The sequence below is a fragment of the Callithrix jacchus genome, chromosome 13 (assembly GCF_049354715.1).
Source record: "Callithrix jacchus isolate 240 chromosome 13, calJac240_pri, whole genome shotgun sequence".
Classification (NCBI taxonomy): domain Eukaryota; kingdom Metazoa; phylum Chordata; class Mammalia; order Primates; family Cebidae; genus Callithrix; species Callithrix jacchus.
In genome coordinates this window covers 33737670-33754800 of record NC_133514.1, presented here as the reverse complement: position 1 = coordinate 33754800, position 17131 = coordinate 33737670, and the positions used below count along the sequence as shown (strand labels likewise).

The window sequence follows — 17131 nt, the reverse complement described above, 5'->3', positions numbered from 1 at the left end:
GCTGCCCTGATTCCTAGGGAGACAAGAATGAGACAACACAAAGGTAGTGCATCTAAGCCCGGGAGAGCTCAGAATCCAACTGAGATTTCTTTGATAACCAAGCATTGAACCGAATACAGGAAATTCATAGATAGCAGTGGAAGAGGATAAGGGATCAAAATGATTACATAGTTTCCTTTCAGATGCACTATAACTAGCCCCCTGCAGTGCAGAGCAAAAAGGGTATCCCCTCTAAAAAGGATATTGCTTTGTCAATCATTGTACCTGCCAAGCCACAGGCCCAGGTGGGCTTCATGCTCCACCCCCAGCCTTTGAAGAAAGGAGCTTCCGGGTAGCTATGTTTCCAGTTTCACCCTCCCTAGTTGAGGCAGCAGTGGACATATGACCAGACACCACATGATTTGTAAATTCTCTAGGTCTTTTAATGGATATGGAACAATGAACTCTGCTAATAGGATTCTTGGTCTAGGGAATTTCACTGGGGAACCAAGGAAACAATCATACAGGAGTTAAAGCTGAAAGAATGCCTGAAAATGCCATGAAGAATATAGCCAAGTGAGGGCAAGAAACAGGTCAAAGTTTGGAATCATAAAGAAGTGTAGTTTGAAAATAGGAGAGGTAAGAAGATGGAGGAAAGAGTATAAAAAAGTGTCAAAGCATGTTAAAGGTAGGAACACCAGAGAGAAGAGCCACAAACTCGCATTGTTTAAATTGTCAGAGATGCCCAGCAGACAATTCCATCTCCTGGAGGCCAAGTTATAATTAAGTTCCAGTTCTTCACCATAGAATCCCTCACTCCTTAGGCCTCACACCATTTCTTCAACTTCTGTTCTTTATAAGCAAAATAATCTAACTTAAACATCTGCCAACACATAGATACAGAGTAAAGCTGGGCGCAGTGGCTCACGCCTATAATCCCAGCACTTTGGGAGTCTGAGGTGGGTGGACTTGTTGAATCAAGAGTGCCAGAGTGGGCAACATAGTTGAACCCAGGAGTTCCAGAGTGGACAACATAGCAACACTCCATCTCAAAAAAGAAATTATTGTTTTCTAATTAGGGGGGTGTGATGGCATGCACCTGTAGTCCTGGCTACTCAGGGGGCTGAGGTAAGAGGATCCCTTGAGCCCAGGAGGCAGAGGTTTCGGTGAGTCAAGATCGCACCACTGCACCCCAGCCTGGGTGACAGAGTGAAACCCTGTCTCAAAAACCAAAAAACAAAATGCACACAAAAAATTCTCAGATACAGAGTGAACTGCACTGTTGTAGGAATTTAAAAACAAAACAAAACAAAAACCTGTGTTCTTATCTCCTTTTGCTGCCAAATATCTCCTGAATAAGTCTTTTTTCTATGCTAACTCTTTTATTTCTTTTTTAATACAATGAAGGGGTTAAAGAGGATCTATTCCTAACATTTCAAGAAGAGAATAAAAGCAAGACCAACTTGCATTGCAATTGAGATTCTTCATTCTCTTTCTTCAGAAGCTTTAATTAAATAAGTTCATAAGAACCCATTTCTGAAAGAATTTTTGTTGGTTGTTTAAGAATGATTTACTTAAAATATTCCATGAACTTCTCTTTATTCTTGCCAGGTACAAAAGACTCATTATCAAAAACACCTTGAGTTTCATCTCTCTACCCTATAATGGTCAATACCACATATTCATATTTGATCACTAGACCAAGACTTGAGTGAATTAATGTGGAGAAAATGAATTAGCTGTCTTTTCTATGTAAGAAATGCAAAAAGGCATATTATCAAATTTTCAGTACCCCCAAATTAATAAAAAATGAATTCTATGGGTTTTTGCCAGGAATAATATAGTGGTAAATAATTCATTGCTTAATCCTGTGAATCAGAAACCATGGAATAATCAAAACAATACCTCTGTAGACACTCAGTAAGACCATGACACCAGCTCTAATTTTATTTCCCTGGGACATCGTGGTATAGCTACAGGAATCAAATCCAAGTGTCAAAAATCACAGTTCAGTAGCATTAACCATGAGGAGACACACCAAACCAAGCCAGTGAAAAACTGAGGAGAATTAGCTTCAAACAATGGTTACAGTAGAAAGTAAAGAATGGCCCATTAAAATTAATTTTTTAAGGTGTGTTTCAGGTAGCATCCTATAGAATTCCATGTGGGGTAAATTAATACTAGCAAAATACTATTGCTTAAACTGTCCTGGTTAAAAAATAAAGTGATGATATATTTACTCATATAAATTTTAAATAGTTTTTACATTTCAAACTGTAATAAACAGGACTCCTAATGGAAACTCCTTTTCCTTGCTCTCTTTTACTCTCTGTGGAGGGAGATATTTAAAATGAAAGTGATCAACTTTGATTACATTGTGATGAAGCAGATCCATGAGAAGTCCAGAGAGGATGAGGCACTAACCTGAATTTTCCCAGCCCTGTTTCTTATTTTTATCTTACTCCCTTCTCACTTTCTTAGTATGTTACAGGTGAATCAACCGACAAAAACTACATCAGGCTCCCATAGAATTAACGCTTAAAGTTACCTTTACTCTACTTGTGCTGAGATGGTATTACCTTATCACTTTAAGAGCACTTGCCCTTGAAATGCAGAATCTTTCTCATCTCCTACCAAGAAGCAATGCAATTAGGCTTACTTTTATAACAGATGACAAATTTCTAAAGGTAATAGTTAAGTGTCATAATTAAAAAAAAAGAAATACCAAAGGTTTTAAAATAGCATTTGATTATTCTAAGAGATCTAAAGAAGCATTGCTAGGTCACCATTAGCTCCTATAGATGATCCCATCAAATCATGGAGTATTAGGCTATTAGAAAACAGAAAGTCATTAGCTGTGATTCTTTTACTTTCCTGGAATAACTCAGAGAAGCTGTCAGAGGTAGATTGTACTTCCTACCTCTAAGTCATTCATTTGTTTAATATTGCCTGGTGCTATTCTGAAGGAAGTGAAACTGAAGCCTCTTCATAGTAGGAAATTCATTGCCTCTAAGACCCTTCAAATTTCAAAATTAATAGGCCTAAAAAGAATTAATGGTCTAACTTTCTACTACATAGAGCCATATGTAATGGAAATAAAATTGCCAGGATTGAGTTAAGGACTGTATTCTGCACACAAACATAATATACACACATATATATACATATATATATATATACACACACACACACATATATAATATGCATATATTCTGTGTGTTACATATAGCTATTGTATATATATATCTCTCATATATATATGTGTGTGTGTATATATATATCTCTCATATATATATATATGAGAGATATATATATATATAACTGTATTCTTTTGTTCAGAGAGCCAAAGACTTTACTGCCCTCCCCAACCAACTTAAAGAAAATGGTATAACCTCTATCTTTTAGCAACCCAACCTATCTCTGCTGTTCATGGCCTTATTCAAATCCTTTTGTAAATAATCTATGTATATTTCAGGTCTATATAATCTCATGGAGTGCAGAAATTTATGAAAGACATACAAGATCCTTGGAACATCTGGTTTTCTTTGTTTTTAATTCGTTTACGATGAGATTTAACATGTTAATCTATTATGAGTCTTACCACGTCTTGTCTTCTTACAGACTGAGGAACAGAATACAGTAGGTATGTCTTACCATTTGAATCCACGATGGTGATATTGGCAGAGGCACTGTCATTTCCTAATTTGCTGATCACTTTGCACATATACTCTCCAGAATCAGCCAGTGACGCTTTGTTGATGCGGAGTTCTGACTTCCTATAAAATCAGAACCAAAGTGGTGTCAGTATATATTACAGAAATCCAGTAAATATAAATATAAATATATACTTTTCTATGCTTTCAGAGTTCTCAAACTGCCTCTTTCCACCTTATGCATATGTCAAAATACAATTTCTCTTACAGTGATTTGACTGCATGATTTTACCTAGAGTAAAAGTAGATGTATCACATTTAAGTCTTACTATGGATATTATCTTAATTTTATCACCTAAATCAGTAGCTTAAAGGAGGTCCTCTCTAGCTTTCCTTTTACTCCCCTACTACCACCAGTAACTATGTTATACCTTAGATTTTTAAACCCAATTGGTAAATTTTCTTACTTCTCTATATGCAAATGCTATCAGCCACTAGGGTTTAGGAAGAGAAAAATGTATAAAAATCATTTCCTACAAGTCTGTTAAGGACACTTAACGCTGACTAGAATAGATAAAAAATACGGTGCACTCTTCTTCTCAGTAGAGTAACATCAAGAATAATGTTAATTTTGAATGAAGAGGATTTATCAATTTCAAAAGGAAAGGAATTTTTCTTTCCTTAAAATTCTCATTGTTGGGAGCATAGAACATGAAAGGTTCCTAATACTGGAATACATATTTGGGCTACATTATCACACAGATTTATGAAACTCTGAATGTTACATGAATATTCACCTTTTTCTTGGAACATGAGCAGCACTGTGATTTGCTGTGTCTGTGTGTCTGTGTTCTACTGTTGTACATAGCCTATAATTTAAGCAATCTCCAGGATGTAAGAACTCAGGACAGCTGGGATTGGCTCAGTTTACTGAAGTCTTTCTAAAGAATTCTTCTAAAGCCTGGTGTGCTGGCATGCCCCTGGAATCCCAGCTACTTGGGAGGCTGTGGTGACAGAGTCACTTGAGCCCAGGAATTCGAGGCTGTAATATGCCATGATGGTGCCAGTGAATAGTCACTGCACTCCAGTTGGGGCAACATGACGAGACCCCTATCTCCAAAAAAATAATAATAATCCTTCTATGCTGTAGCTTGGTAAGTTCACTTCCTGGGCTCTCAAGGGGATAACAACAAGGGAGGAAGAAAAGACAGCAATCCTTCTGGTTGCAAATCTCCCACGTTATACTTTGCTAGTTTTCTAGTGAATTTTCTGACTTCTTGTCACACAATAATGTTAATAGAGTAAAATCAATTGTTCCAAATTTAATTCCTACTAGTCTCCTCCAGCCTATCTGACTGAACCACCCAAAGTTCTGCATGTAAGCCTCCTGATCTTCTACCTCTGTGCTTTTGTCTGTTTCATTTCTTCTTCCTACAATGGGAGGTCTTCACTCACACACATAAAAAAACTCAGTTGACCTTCCAAAGCCATGTCAGATGCCAATTGCTTCATCCATTCTTTCCTAATCACGTAGCTGGAGCTGCTTTCTCACATGTCTAAATTCTGACAGTCCTGAGCACCTCTTCCATGATCCCCTTTTTATGAACGTTCTTTCAGTATGTCTCATCTCTCGACCTAGGAGATATACTTTGGAGAGTGGAGCCATAATGTCAACTTCTTACTAGTCTCAACGAGCATACATCAGGCTGTGCTTTGTCTTCAGACATTATCGGATAAATTTGTGAATGAATGAAGAAAGTATTTGGATGTTTACTTAAGTACTCAGCAGAACTTAATATTCCTAATGCTGGTTTGAAGCAAGGAAAATGCCATGATGAGAGGGTACAAATCATCAGAGGTGGTCCAGACCAAGGGCAGTGATGGTCAAACGAACAAATGGGTTGTAAAATTAACTTGGGTAGTCATGACTCAATAATGTCAACAGCTAAACCTGAGATAAAAATCAAAGCAATGTGTTCTACATTCAAATAAATTTGGAAATATTAGGTGAAATAAAGACAGATTTTTCATTATCTTTAATCTCATAGAATTTCTCAGGGTCTTGAATATGCTTATGTACTCTGACTTCTCAGAAAGGGGATATATTATTTATTCTCTCTCAAACTTATTTGATCATGGAGTCCTTTTCATTCAAGAGGCATATCAGTTAATATTTTTTGAAAATAATGGTCTATGGAACAAAGTTCACAAGAGTGGATAAAATTTAACAGCTTTATCTAACTATGGAATGGGGAGACCACCAAGGGCCATTTCAGGATATTCACACATTAATCAGAGAGGTTATTCATAGGAAAGCTTCCTGAAGTATAGCCCTGTAAGCCAAAATGGGTCATTTTGATGACAAGTATCTGTGCAAATAGATAATATGTCTTAATAATAAAATATAACAACTTTTAAAATTTTCAAAATAAAACAATATTAGAATATCATCCAAGGTCAGATTGTATTAACTTTCAGGCTGAATTTTGGAGTATTGAAATACCATATTATTTTTTAAATGGATTATTAGCTATTTATCTACTTTGTCCATATATGACAAGTTTCCTTCATGATGGGTACCTTTGAAGGATAGTGAGAAAAAATTGGATATTGTAATATTTTCCAGCCCAACATTTTGCAGAGTTTGCCAGAAGAATTTTCATGTATAACCATGAAACCACCAGCAATAATAGATAAATTATGAACAATATCAGGGTGGGGCATGATATCTTGATTTTCAATGCCACAGACAAGAGTAAATTTCTGAAATAAGAAAACAGTAGCTTTTCTTAAGCCTCAGAATTCTGAGATAAGATTACAATAGCCCAAGAATGTACAACTCCAAGATTATTACAACACCCTCAAGAACAGCCCTTCTTTCCTATTTATACAAATCTAGGAACAATCCTGTTTGTATCTAAAAACCTCTTTCTTGACCCAAAGCAATTAACATTTTAACTACTGATCTCGACGGAACTATAAGAAACATAGTAATCATATTTACAGTTAACATAATCTTAAAGGGATAAGCCTTAAAATCAAGCATCTCCTAATAGGCCTGGGCATTGTTTCCTGGAATACTATTCCTAGAGTAATCAAATATTAGGCTTTAAAGAAAGAGTTGGTTCTATGCTAAAATTAATGTTGCATTTAAAAAAGTTAAATAGGTATCTTTACAACAATGCATCTCCCTGGTTTTTTGCAAATCTGTACTGTGAATTTCTAAGGCAGGCATGACATGTGGCCATGGAATCTTTTCTGTGGAGGACACACTGGGAATTCTAAGACAGAACATCAATGGGCCAAGACTAAGGTTCAATTTGATCAAGATGAGCATAACAAGTACATTCACGTTCGAAAATCAGTGGCATAAATACAAGAGGAAAGAGATATGCCTCAACTCAATATATGCAGAAAGAATTTCGATTAGCCGCATGCTTATCATTAACCCATTTTAAAAACTATTTTTAAAAAAGAAAGAACAAAAGAATCTTATGTACTATTTAGCCGAATTAATATTAAAGCAGAGTATAAATAAAATTGAATAAAAGGCTGGATCACATCTAGAATGCTGAATTATACTTTGGAATGACATTAGATGAGAAAAAAACCACTACTTAAAGGACTTTAGAAGAGGGTAATCAGAATTGAATAGGGCCTAGAAATCTTAACACTAGAGAGGTTTGTGTTAAAGAAACAGAGGACCCACTGGCAGACAACTATGAATTAAATATGGGTAACTATTTAAATATATTTCCTGGATGCATATGGAAAAGGAAATTATTTGGGATTGCTAAGACTTACAAGAAAACTAAGTCTTACAGGAAAAAGGAAACATGTTTTGAATGATATTACATAGAAGAACTTTTCTGAGCATTCAAAAATGTATAGGGTGCCTTGTGAAAGAGTTAGGATTTCTCTTTGGAAAGATTCAAGTCTGGATAGCCACCTGCTACGCACATTCTTACAAGAATATCTCTATGCAGAGAAAGATTAAATTAGATCAGTGGTTTCAGCTATTTTTTATAACAAAATCCTGTTTTAAAATGAAAGCTTAAATCAGAACCTCACATTCAAAAATATCATATCATACAGAAAGTGTTCCAGGTCAGAGTGACTGGTAATCCTTTTTGCAATTCAATAGAAATTTAGGATTCTACGGTGACATCATTGGAAAACCACTGACCTCAAGGATCACAAAGACTCCTCTGAATTCTAATGATATAGTTAACTATGGGATTCCTCCAGCCTTGTGTCCTAGAGATGGGACAGAATGTAGTAAGAGTGTAGAATGAGCCAAATCTTCCTTGAAAATTATGTATTGCAAAAAGATTTGGGGCTTTGATAAGTATGGATACATGTCTTGTTTTTCTCTTTTCAGTAAGATACTAAACACTGTCTCTAAGAAGGAAATTAGCTTGCAAAAACTACTGGATTTCCTTATAACTATAAATTTAATTTTTTGCTATTTAATTGATGAGTTTTCTGGGTATCTGGAAGAAGGCTGGTGTTTCAGTGGATCTTTATTTTCTAAAAATATTAAATGAGTTAATTCATGTAAAGTGTTTAAAATAATGTTTGCAATATAGTAACTTTCCAGTAAATGTTAGCTGTTATTATAGTAATCACAGTCTATGTTCCTGAAATATTTGGATTTTCATAAGCATGTATTACTTTTAGAATAAGAAAAAGCAATAAAATGTAAAGATAAATTAATATGAAGTAATTTGAAGATAAAAGGTTTTGAGTATTATTTTCCTTCTTTTTAATATCAGAAAGCACACTGTGTTTTTTAGTGAGTGCTCACTTACAAGGTGAATTTGATTCCATTAGCTATTATTTAGTTTAGCTTGATTCTTCTACCATAGATACAGGCTAAGGCAACTTAAACACATAAAGGGAAGGACCCCTCAGTTTATACCTGACCCCTAAGGAATTACATAGAGAGTGCTTGTGTGTGTGTATCCAACTCTGCTTCAGATAATGTAAAACTGATCATCATGAAAAGGACAAAAAAGCGAAAAAGGAATTATGATTTTTTTTTTAAGTATGCAGATGGGGTCTTGTTATGTTTCCCAGGCTGGTCTTGAACTCCTGCCCTCAAGAGATCCTCAATAGCTGGGACTTTAGGTGCATACCACTGTGCTTGGCTGAAAGAGGAGCTTCTTAAGCAACAGAACCAGTCACTGTACCAAGTGCCTCACATAAACCATATGGAATGCCACTGAGGATTCCCATTTTCTACTGAGAACATTGAGATTTCATAATATATCAAGTTCAAGTGATCTGCCAGAGTTGCTCAGCTAATATAAGAAAAAAAATACATAAATGTTTTTCATTATAAAGTCAAAAAAGCAGCCACTATAAATAGGAGAAATAATTTGTAATATTTTTCTAATGTGCACAATTAGAACCAATTTTAAACAAAATTAAAATATGTAAGAGCTGAGGCAAAACTAAGGGTGTCTCAAAGCGTGTGAAACATACAAACAATAGGAAACCAGACTTTCGTAAAGCTAAGCTAGAACAGATATTTAAATAAGGTCAATCTGACAGTCCTGACATAAGGATCTGTCACACTCAAAGCTCTTTAACCAGTTTTCTTGATCAAAATCAGCCACCAGTCAAAGAGAAGAAGAACAAAGGGATAAGCAGACATATAACATGAGGACAGTTTCCATTTCTTTTAATTGGCCCTACACATGGGTTAGCCAAATAAAACAAAGGCTTAGATGGGAATTCAGAAATGATAGGAAGAACACGTAGCAATGTAGTTTTTAGTGGGATCATGGGCAAAAGAAGGGTAAGATCTTACAAAATAACAAAAATTGCATATTGCTGTGAAATTGTTCCAGTAAACACGAAGGAATTAAAAGGATATTTTGGCTGCTATGCATAATCTAGATTATAAAAAATGTGAAAAAGCAGCCAAGACTAAGGATTGAAAAAGAGTCAATGTTATATTTAAATAAAGAGAGAATCCCAGAAAAATCTTGCACCTCAAACTAAACTTCACCTCTGCTTGGTTGATCATAGCCTAAGAAAAAGTTTAAGTCAAGTAACCAACTAACCACTGCAAAACACTAATAGTCTGAATATCTTAGTAATTAAAAATCATTAATAGTAATACATAGATGAATCCGAAAAATAAGAATCTTTTAATTAAAGACATTATCCTAAACCTAACCATGCCAGAGTCCTATGTTCTGACTTATGACTTTATGCAGCAAAATCACAAATATCTGTTGAAAAGACACGAAACTTAGAGTCACTTAGAGATTTGAAACTTTCAAATCTAAGTTTAACCATTCATTACCACTATGATCTACAGGAAGAAACTTAGCTTCCTTCATTCTCAGGATAATAATTTTTTTAAATGGGTATAACGATAATAATATTTATTCTACTTATATTTACAGGATAAATTGAAATAGTAGGTCACCTTGCAAATGTCAATTAAATTTAGATTCAGTTGGATCCTTTAATCTAAAAAAAAAAAAAAAAAAATGGCTGAACATGGCAGCTCATGCCTGTAATCCCAGTGCCTTAGGAGGCTGAGGTGGGCAGATCACAAGGTCCGGAGTTTGAGACCAGCCTGGTCAATATGGTGAAACCCCATCTATACTAAAAATAAAAAAATTAGCTGGGTATGGTGGCACGTGCCTGTTGTCCCAGCTACTCAGGAGGCTGAGGCAGGAGAATCGCTTGAACCTGAGAGGTAGATGTTGCAGTGAGCCGAGATCACACCACTGCACTCCAGCCTGGGTGACAGAGCGAGACTCTGTGTCAAAAAACAAAAAACTGACAATGCTAAATTTTTATAAAAAGACACAAGTTTAGAAATGACAAAATGTCCAATTCTGAAAACCGATAAGCTGATCACTTACCAAATAGCAGTCCACTCTATACAAAGTATGTCTTATTTTTAGATCAAATATGTTGACCGTTTTGACTGATTTATAGTTGCATTACTTGAATACATTTTTCCTCATTTAATTATTTCCAGCCAGACCATTGTTTAAAAGAACTGATTTCTGACTATTGTCCTTTCTGGTATAATGGGATTTTATTAATATATATTAGATAGTGCTCTTAGCTGTCTGGACCTATGAAGCCAATATGAAAATGCTTTTCTGAATACTAATGATACTTTTATATGTCATTGAAGTCATGTAACAAATTATCTCTTTAAGTATGTACATTTCTAAAGCCTATTCATTCTAGTCAGTTCAGTTTTTAAAAAAATTCATTTTCTTATCTTATCTACCCAGCTTCATTTGCCTCTCTCCAGGTACCATCAGACTGAATATTTGTAGTGTGACGATGCTTTCTTCTAGATGAACCTCTCCTCCCTTCCTTCCTTTTCCCAGCTCTAACAGTGTTTCAACACATGATTTCCAGAATTCTTATGTTTTATGTAAGACTGAACTGGATCATCTCTATACAATCTTATGACCCCCCTACCCCTGGGCATAGAGATTATAACGCCTTATGCCTCTTAAATGTCTCCACACTCCTAGCATAAAACCTTTCATGGGCACTTAAATATTACTGGTATCCTTTGACAGCTACATAGAAATAGATGAGACATTACCCTGCATGTGCAGATGACTTCATTTCTTACTAACTTGTCTGATGAAAAGCAAACACCAAAATCAATTCCATCCAAAAATCAAGGAATATTTTTTGTCCTGTTAGACTTCTTTATAAGAATCTCCTTATCTTTTCAGTTCATTCATTGTATTTCCTACTCCCCTCATGCACACACTACTAAGCATGAATGTTCTCCATTTCAAAGAAAGGAACTCAAGAAATAGATTTGTAGCCAATCTATATAGCAAAATCACAAGTATCTGTTGAAAAGACATGAGACTTAGAGTCAGACCTATTTCACATCTAAGTTTAACCCTTTATTACCAATATAATTTACAGGAAGAAACTTCACCTCTTTCATCCTTAGTATATTACATTTTTTAATGGGTGTAATAATAATAAACTCAGTTCTCACTGAGTCTCTTCCTAGTTATGTGACTTGAGGCAAAGCAGAATACTTTTCTGACCCTTAATTTCCTAATCTGCAAAATAAGATAGCTGCCATGTGCTGTTCAACTGCTACATATTGAAATAATGTAAAAAGATAAGTAGGCTGGGCATGGTGGCTCCTGCCCGTAATCCCAGCACTTTGGGAGGCTGAGGCAGATGGATCACCTGAGGTCAGCAGTTCAAGACCACGTCTATATGAAAAATACAAAAATTAGGCTCTATCTGACATGATCAATAAATAGAGTAAACATGTAATTAGTTAATTATGTAGTTAATAAAACCACAGAAACTAGGAAACACCCCTAATTACAGTCATCAGAACAAATAAACACTTAAATTCAATTCTCATTATAATCACTTTGGTCATGAATGTGTAACAACTTTCTGGTTAATGTCCTATAAAATCAAAGTATAGGAGATTGTTCTGTGGCATCTGTTACCATACCTGAGGGTTCATTGGAACCCTTTGAGATAGGAGTGCAGAAAATGTCATCTTTGAGTGTGGAACTACTATTATACATGTCACATTGATTAAAGGACTCTCTAGAAGCAGAAACCCAACATACTTTTCTCTAATTTAAAAATGTAGTTTGATATTAGAAGAAATGATTCTTAAGTAAGGAAGTAAATAAGAATGAAGAGTGTAGGGATGGTAACAGAGCATCATTTTAGAGTAGATAAAAAATGCATCCACCAAGATATTACAGGAATCACATGAAGCCCTATCAAATACAGACCTCCTCAGGGAGGGTAGAAACATTGAAAATTCTTGCTATCTAAAATTACCTAATTTTAAAATCTGCTAAAGTGATAATGTGCTTTATCAGCAGTGTCAGTTAAAAATTTTTATTAGATATAATTATATCATTAACCTCTTGTTAAAAAATAGTCTGAACTCAACTGACTCCAATTCTTTCCACAAATCTAAGTAGGGCTGAGCTTTTTAGCAAAGTTGTGATTTTAACTGTATAAGACACTGGTACTCTGAATTATTCTATGCATTTGTCTTATTTTAAAGAAATAGAACTTTTTTTTCTTTTTGAGATGGAGTCTTACTCTATTGCCCAGGCTGGAGTGCAGTGGCATGATCTTGGCTCACTGCAACCTACGCCTCCTGGGTTCAAGTGATTCTCCTGCCTCAGTCTCCCGAGTATATGTAATTACAGGCACCCAAAACACCCGGCTGCTTTTAGTAGAGACAAGGTTTTACCATGTTGTCCGGGCTGGCCTCGAACTCCTGACCTCAGGTGATCCACTATCCTCAGCCTCCCAAACTGCTGGGATGACAAGCATGAGCCACTGCACCCAGCCAAGAAATTGAATTTTAGGATCTATTACTATGACAGCATCTGCCACTAATGCTCCCTTCCTTCCCCCTTCCATCTCTTCTTACTTCCTACAGTTCTTTCTCCATCATCCTTTCTTTTCTTCATCAACAAGCTGTAAGGACCAGAAACTCTGAATTCTTGCCTATGTGATGACATGGCATTTTTTTGTCATTATATAATAAAACAGCTTTTCACTTATTATCTATCATGTTTCTGATAGTAAATTCACTTATTAGGGCCTAAATAACATTTATATGTTATATATTGCCTTATTGTTGGGGGCAGTCTGTACTATTTTCTGCATTATACTTACCCTGGCTTTTTTTGTATCTTGATGTTTTGTGGTTTGTTTTTTCGATTCAATTCATTACCATTTTTGAACCACTTGAATCTGAGAGAGGAGTATTCAGAACTGGTTTCACACCGAAGGACTAGTTTGGACCCTGCAGCCGACTCCTGGCTTTTCATCTCTTTCAATCGGGGAGGCAAGGCTAAAAGAAGAAAAGAGAAGGAAAAACAATTCTGATCACCAGGCAATCTTTCAAAGAGAAACATTTAATTTGGAGTTAGCCTGATCAAGATATCATTCCAAAGGTTTTATTAATAGAGAGAAGAATAAACTGTAAATGGTTCAGTGAAAATGGACCTTATATTGGAGAAAAGTAAAATGCCCAAGTAAAATGTACTCAGAAGAAAACAGAGAACCTAGATTAGAAAATTATTCCTTAAAAACATTCTAGATAGTTATTTCTTCAATCTTTATATTCTCTGATGCCATTGAGAATCCTGAACATTGGTAATTTCAAAGAACCAAAAGCCTGTGTTAAAGGATCATCTATAGCTGGGTGCCATGGCTCACGCCTGTAATTCCAACACTTTGAGAGGCTGAGGCAGGAGGATCACTTGAGCTCTCAAGTTGGAGGCCAGTTTCGGCAATATGGTGAAATCTTATCCTACAAAAATACAAAAGTCAGCCACCATGGTGGCGTATGCCTGTAATACCAGCTACCTGTGAGGCTGAGGTGGGAGGACCACCTGAGCCCAGGAGGTCAAGGCTGCAGTGAGCCACCACTGCACTTCAGCCTGAGCAACTGACTGAAATTCTGTTTCAAAAAAGAAATTTAAAAAAATAAAATAAAAAATAAAAGGAGACTATGTAACCGGTCCATTATTTTTAAAGTGTGTTCACATCCCAAATCACAGTGTGTCACAGTTCTGTGAATAAGTGCAGGAAGCATCACATCCATTTTTAAAATTGGGAAGTTTAATTTCAGAGATAAGTAAGTGGCTGACTTTATCCATGGTTACAAAGTTTGTGGGTACTTGGAGGTGGGGCTCATTTCACTATCCTGTCATCAGAGGGGACCAAAGAACACAGAAAACCCATCAATCTTAACAATGGCTCCTTTCTTCCAGACAGAAATTCTCTGATGCTGTCGTTCTTTGACTGGACCTACACAGTTGCTATCCCATACAGAACAATGGGCCATTCCAGATGACCACTACCTTCATCAAATTCTCTCTCTGATTGGATTTAGTCCATCTAAATAGTCTCAACAGAGACTGTGAGTACTTAAATTATGCATTAAGTTAGAGAATACATTAAACACCTACATACCATTCTTATTTTAAGCAAGACTGCTTAAAAATATCTACTGAAATACTTAACAGATAAAATGTTATAATATCTGAGATTTGCTTCAAGATAATATGGTGGTGGGAACAGCTAGGCATAAGGGTGAAAAACAATTACAAAGAAGCTGATAACTGTGGAAGCTGGGTAATATGGACATGTGTATTATGCAATTCTCTATGTCTAATTCTGTTTATCATAGACATTTTAAAAAGCATAGATGAATAGATTTTCCTCTGCACACATAATTTCACTTAATAACAAGCATCACAAAACTTGAGAACTCAACAACTCTCAGCTTCCTCTGAGGCTCAGAAAACCCAGCTACAAAAACTACTTCTGCTCCAGTTCAGGAATGTTAAACAGGAACTCCCAGAAAACAAACCCAAGCAAATGAGTCTGTACCTCCCTGATTCAGTACCTAATTATTCACCGGGTAAGAGGCCCAAGACTCCAAGGACAGTAATCAGGGTCACCTAACCATGAACAGGAAATGGAGTACCTTTCCTACTCGGGAACTCTATTTGTTTTTCTACGATTCTGCCCTTACCAAGTAAATCCAAAAACTGTCAGGAATGAACATATGAAATTTCCAATAAATTACAGCAAAAATCATTTGAATGCTGCAATTTCTTAGCAGAACCCTATAATTACACATCCCCCTTTTTTATTTATATGGTAGCTAGGAGAAGGGGTGGAGAAGAAGCAGGTATTTAACGTGGCAGACACACCGGCAAATCAGAAAACTTATTTTAACTATTCTTAGCCCTTGATACTTGATGATTGTCTGGTGGTTGTTGTTGTTCTTCTCTTTCTTTCTTTCTTTCTTTCTTTCTTTCTTTATTTCGACAGCTTGAAAATATTTTTTTCTGAAGAGCTTTCATGGAAGTCTTTTTAAAATGTGGTTCATGAATCTCTGTTTTGCAGGTTTTTAAAAATAGACTATATTCTCATGTGTCTGAAGTAGTGTTTACATATTTCTGTTAAATCCTTAAGATCATTTTTAATTTGGGAGTCTGGTAATGGGTTTGTTTGTTTATTGATTGATTGATTGAGACAGAATCTTGCTTGGTTGCACAGGCTGGAGCGCAGTGGCATGATCATGGCTCACCGCAACCTCCACCTCCTGGGCTCAAGCGATCCTCCCACCTCAGCCTCTGAGTTACTAGAAGCAGAAGTGCCTGGCTAATGTGTGTATTTTTTGTAGAGATGGAGTTTTGCCATGTTATCCAGGCTGGTCTCCACATCCTGGGCTCAAACAATCCTCCTGCCTTGGCCTCCCAGAGTGTTGGGATTACAGGTGTGAGCCACCACACCTGGCCTGGTGAAGAGTTTTAAAGGAATGAATCTGCTGGTACTAAATGACACCAAAAAAACTGGTTTACATATATTACGTAAACTGCATTATCTCATTAATTTATGTATAAACTAAAAGAACTAGTTTGAATTCAAATTCTTCACCCCTCTGGATTTTACACTTAACTTGGTAACACACCAGAGCTTCCAAGGCTTATTCCCTTGCCTCTAAGCAAAATGCCATGTACATGAATTTTCCTCTATCTGTGCTGCCCTTGAGACAGCAAGACCAATGCCCCCGTCTTCCTCCTTCTCCTCCTCAGCCTACTCAACATGAAGATGACCACTTCCACCTGATGAATGATCACTTCCACCTGATGAATGGTAATGATCCACTTCCACCTGATGAATAGTAAATATATTTTCTCTTCCTTATATTTTCTTTATTTTACTTATTACATAAGAATACCATATGTAATACATATAAGACAAAGATATTTACTCATCAACTCTTTGTGTTATTGATAAGACTTCCAGTCAACAATAGGCTATTAGTAGCTAAGTTTGGCGGGGTCGAAAGTTATACTTAAATTTTTGACCACACAGGGGATTGGCACCCCTAACACCTACCTCGTCCAAGTGTCAACTGTACTTCAGATGCCTTCTCTTTAACTACCATGTTCCCCCACTTACCACTCCATATATTTGCTTATCAATATAGTCTGAACATAAATCTACAGAGACTTTGTTTTCTTCCACTGTTTTTTTTTTTTTTTTTTTTTTTTTTTTTTATTGTGTGTTTTCTAACCAAGAAACAGAAAAAGGAAAGACAGTTTCTCTGCCAACTTTTTGGTATTCTCTATATCTGATAACATAACATTTATGGGACACTAATTGCCCTATTCAGGTCAATTTTATTGTTCTTCTCATGAAAATTCCTTCTAGAATCTGGTCACACATTTACTTTCTTTCTTTCTTTTTTTTTTTTTTTAATGGATTGGAGGTTTCAGTGGGATGGGAGAATCACAAGGAATCAGGTGTTCAGAGGAATGTATTGAGTAGAGGTGAGGAACTAGGATGTTGAAAAGTAAAAAAAGGAGAGAAGGAGAGGAAGAAAGAGGAAGAAAAAGAGGGAGAGAGAACAGGAATATTGCTTCATTCTAAAAATGGGTATTAATAATGGCCGATCAATATTTTGT

General features: G+C 36.0%; 1 protein-coding gene across 14 annotated transcripts in view; it reads right to left on the bottom strand.

Moving 5' to 3' along the window:
- The window catches only part of NRG1 (neuregulin 1), a 1138183-nt gene that overhangs the window by 161847 nt on the left and 959205 nt on the right, over positions 1–17131 (bottom strand). For all 14 annotated transcript variants that reach the window (XM_078347469.1, XM_078347465.1, XM_078347468.1 and 11 more), the window contains exons 2-3: positions 13317–13494; positions 3634–3755 (exon numbers count right to left, since the gene is read on the bottom strand). In XM_078347469.1, coding sequence (XP_078203595.1) covers positions 3634–3755; positions 13317–13494 — 300 coding nt within the window. The remainder of the gene's footprint in view (positions 1–3633; positions 3756–13316; positions 13495–17131) is intronic.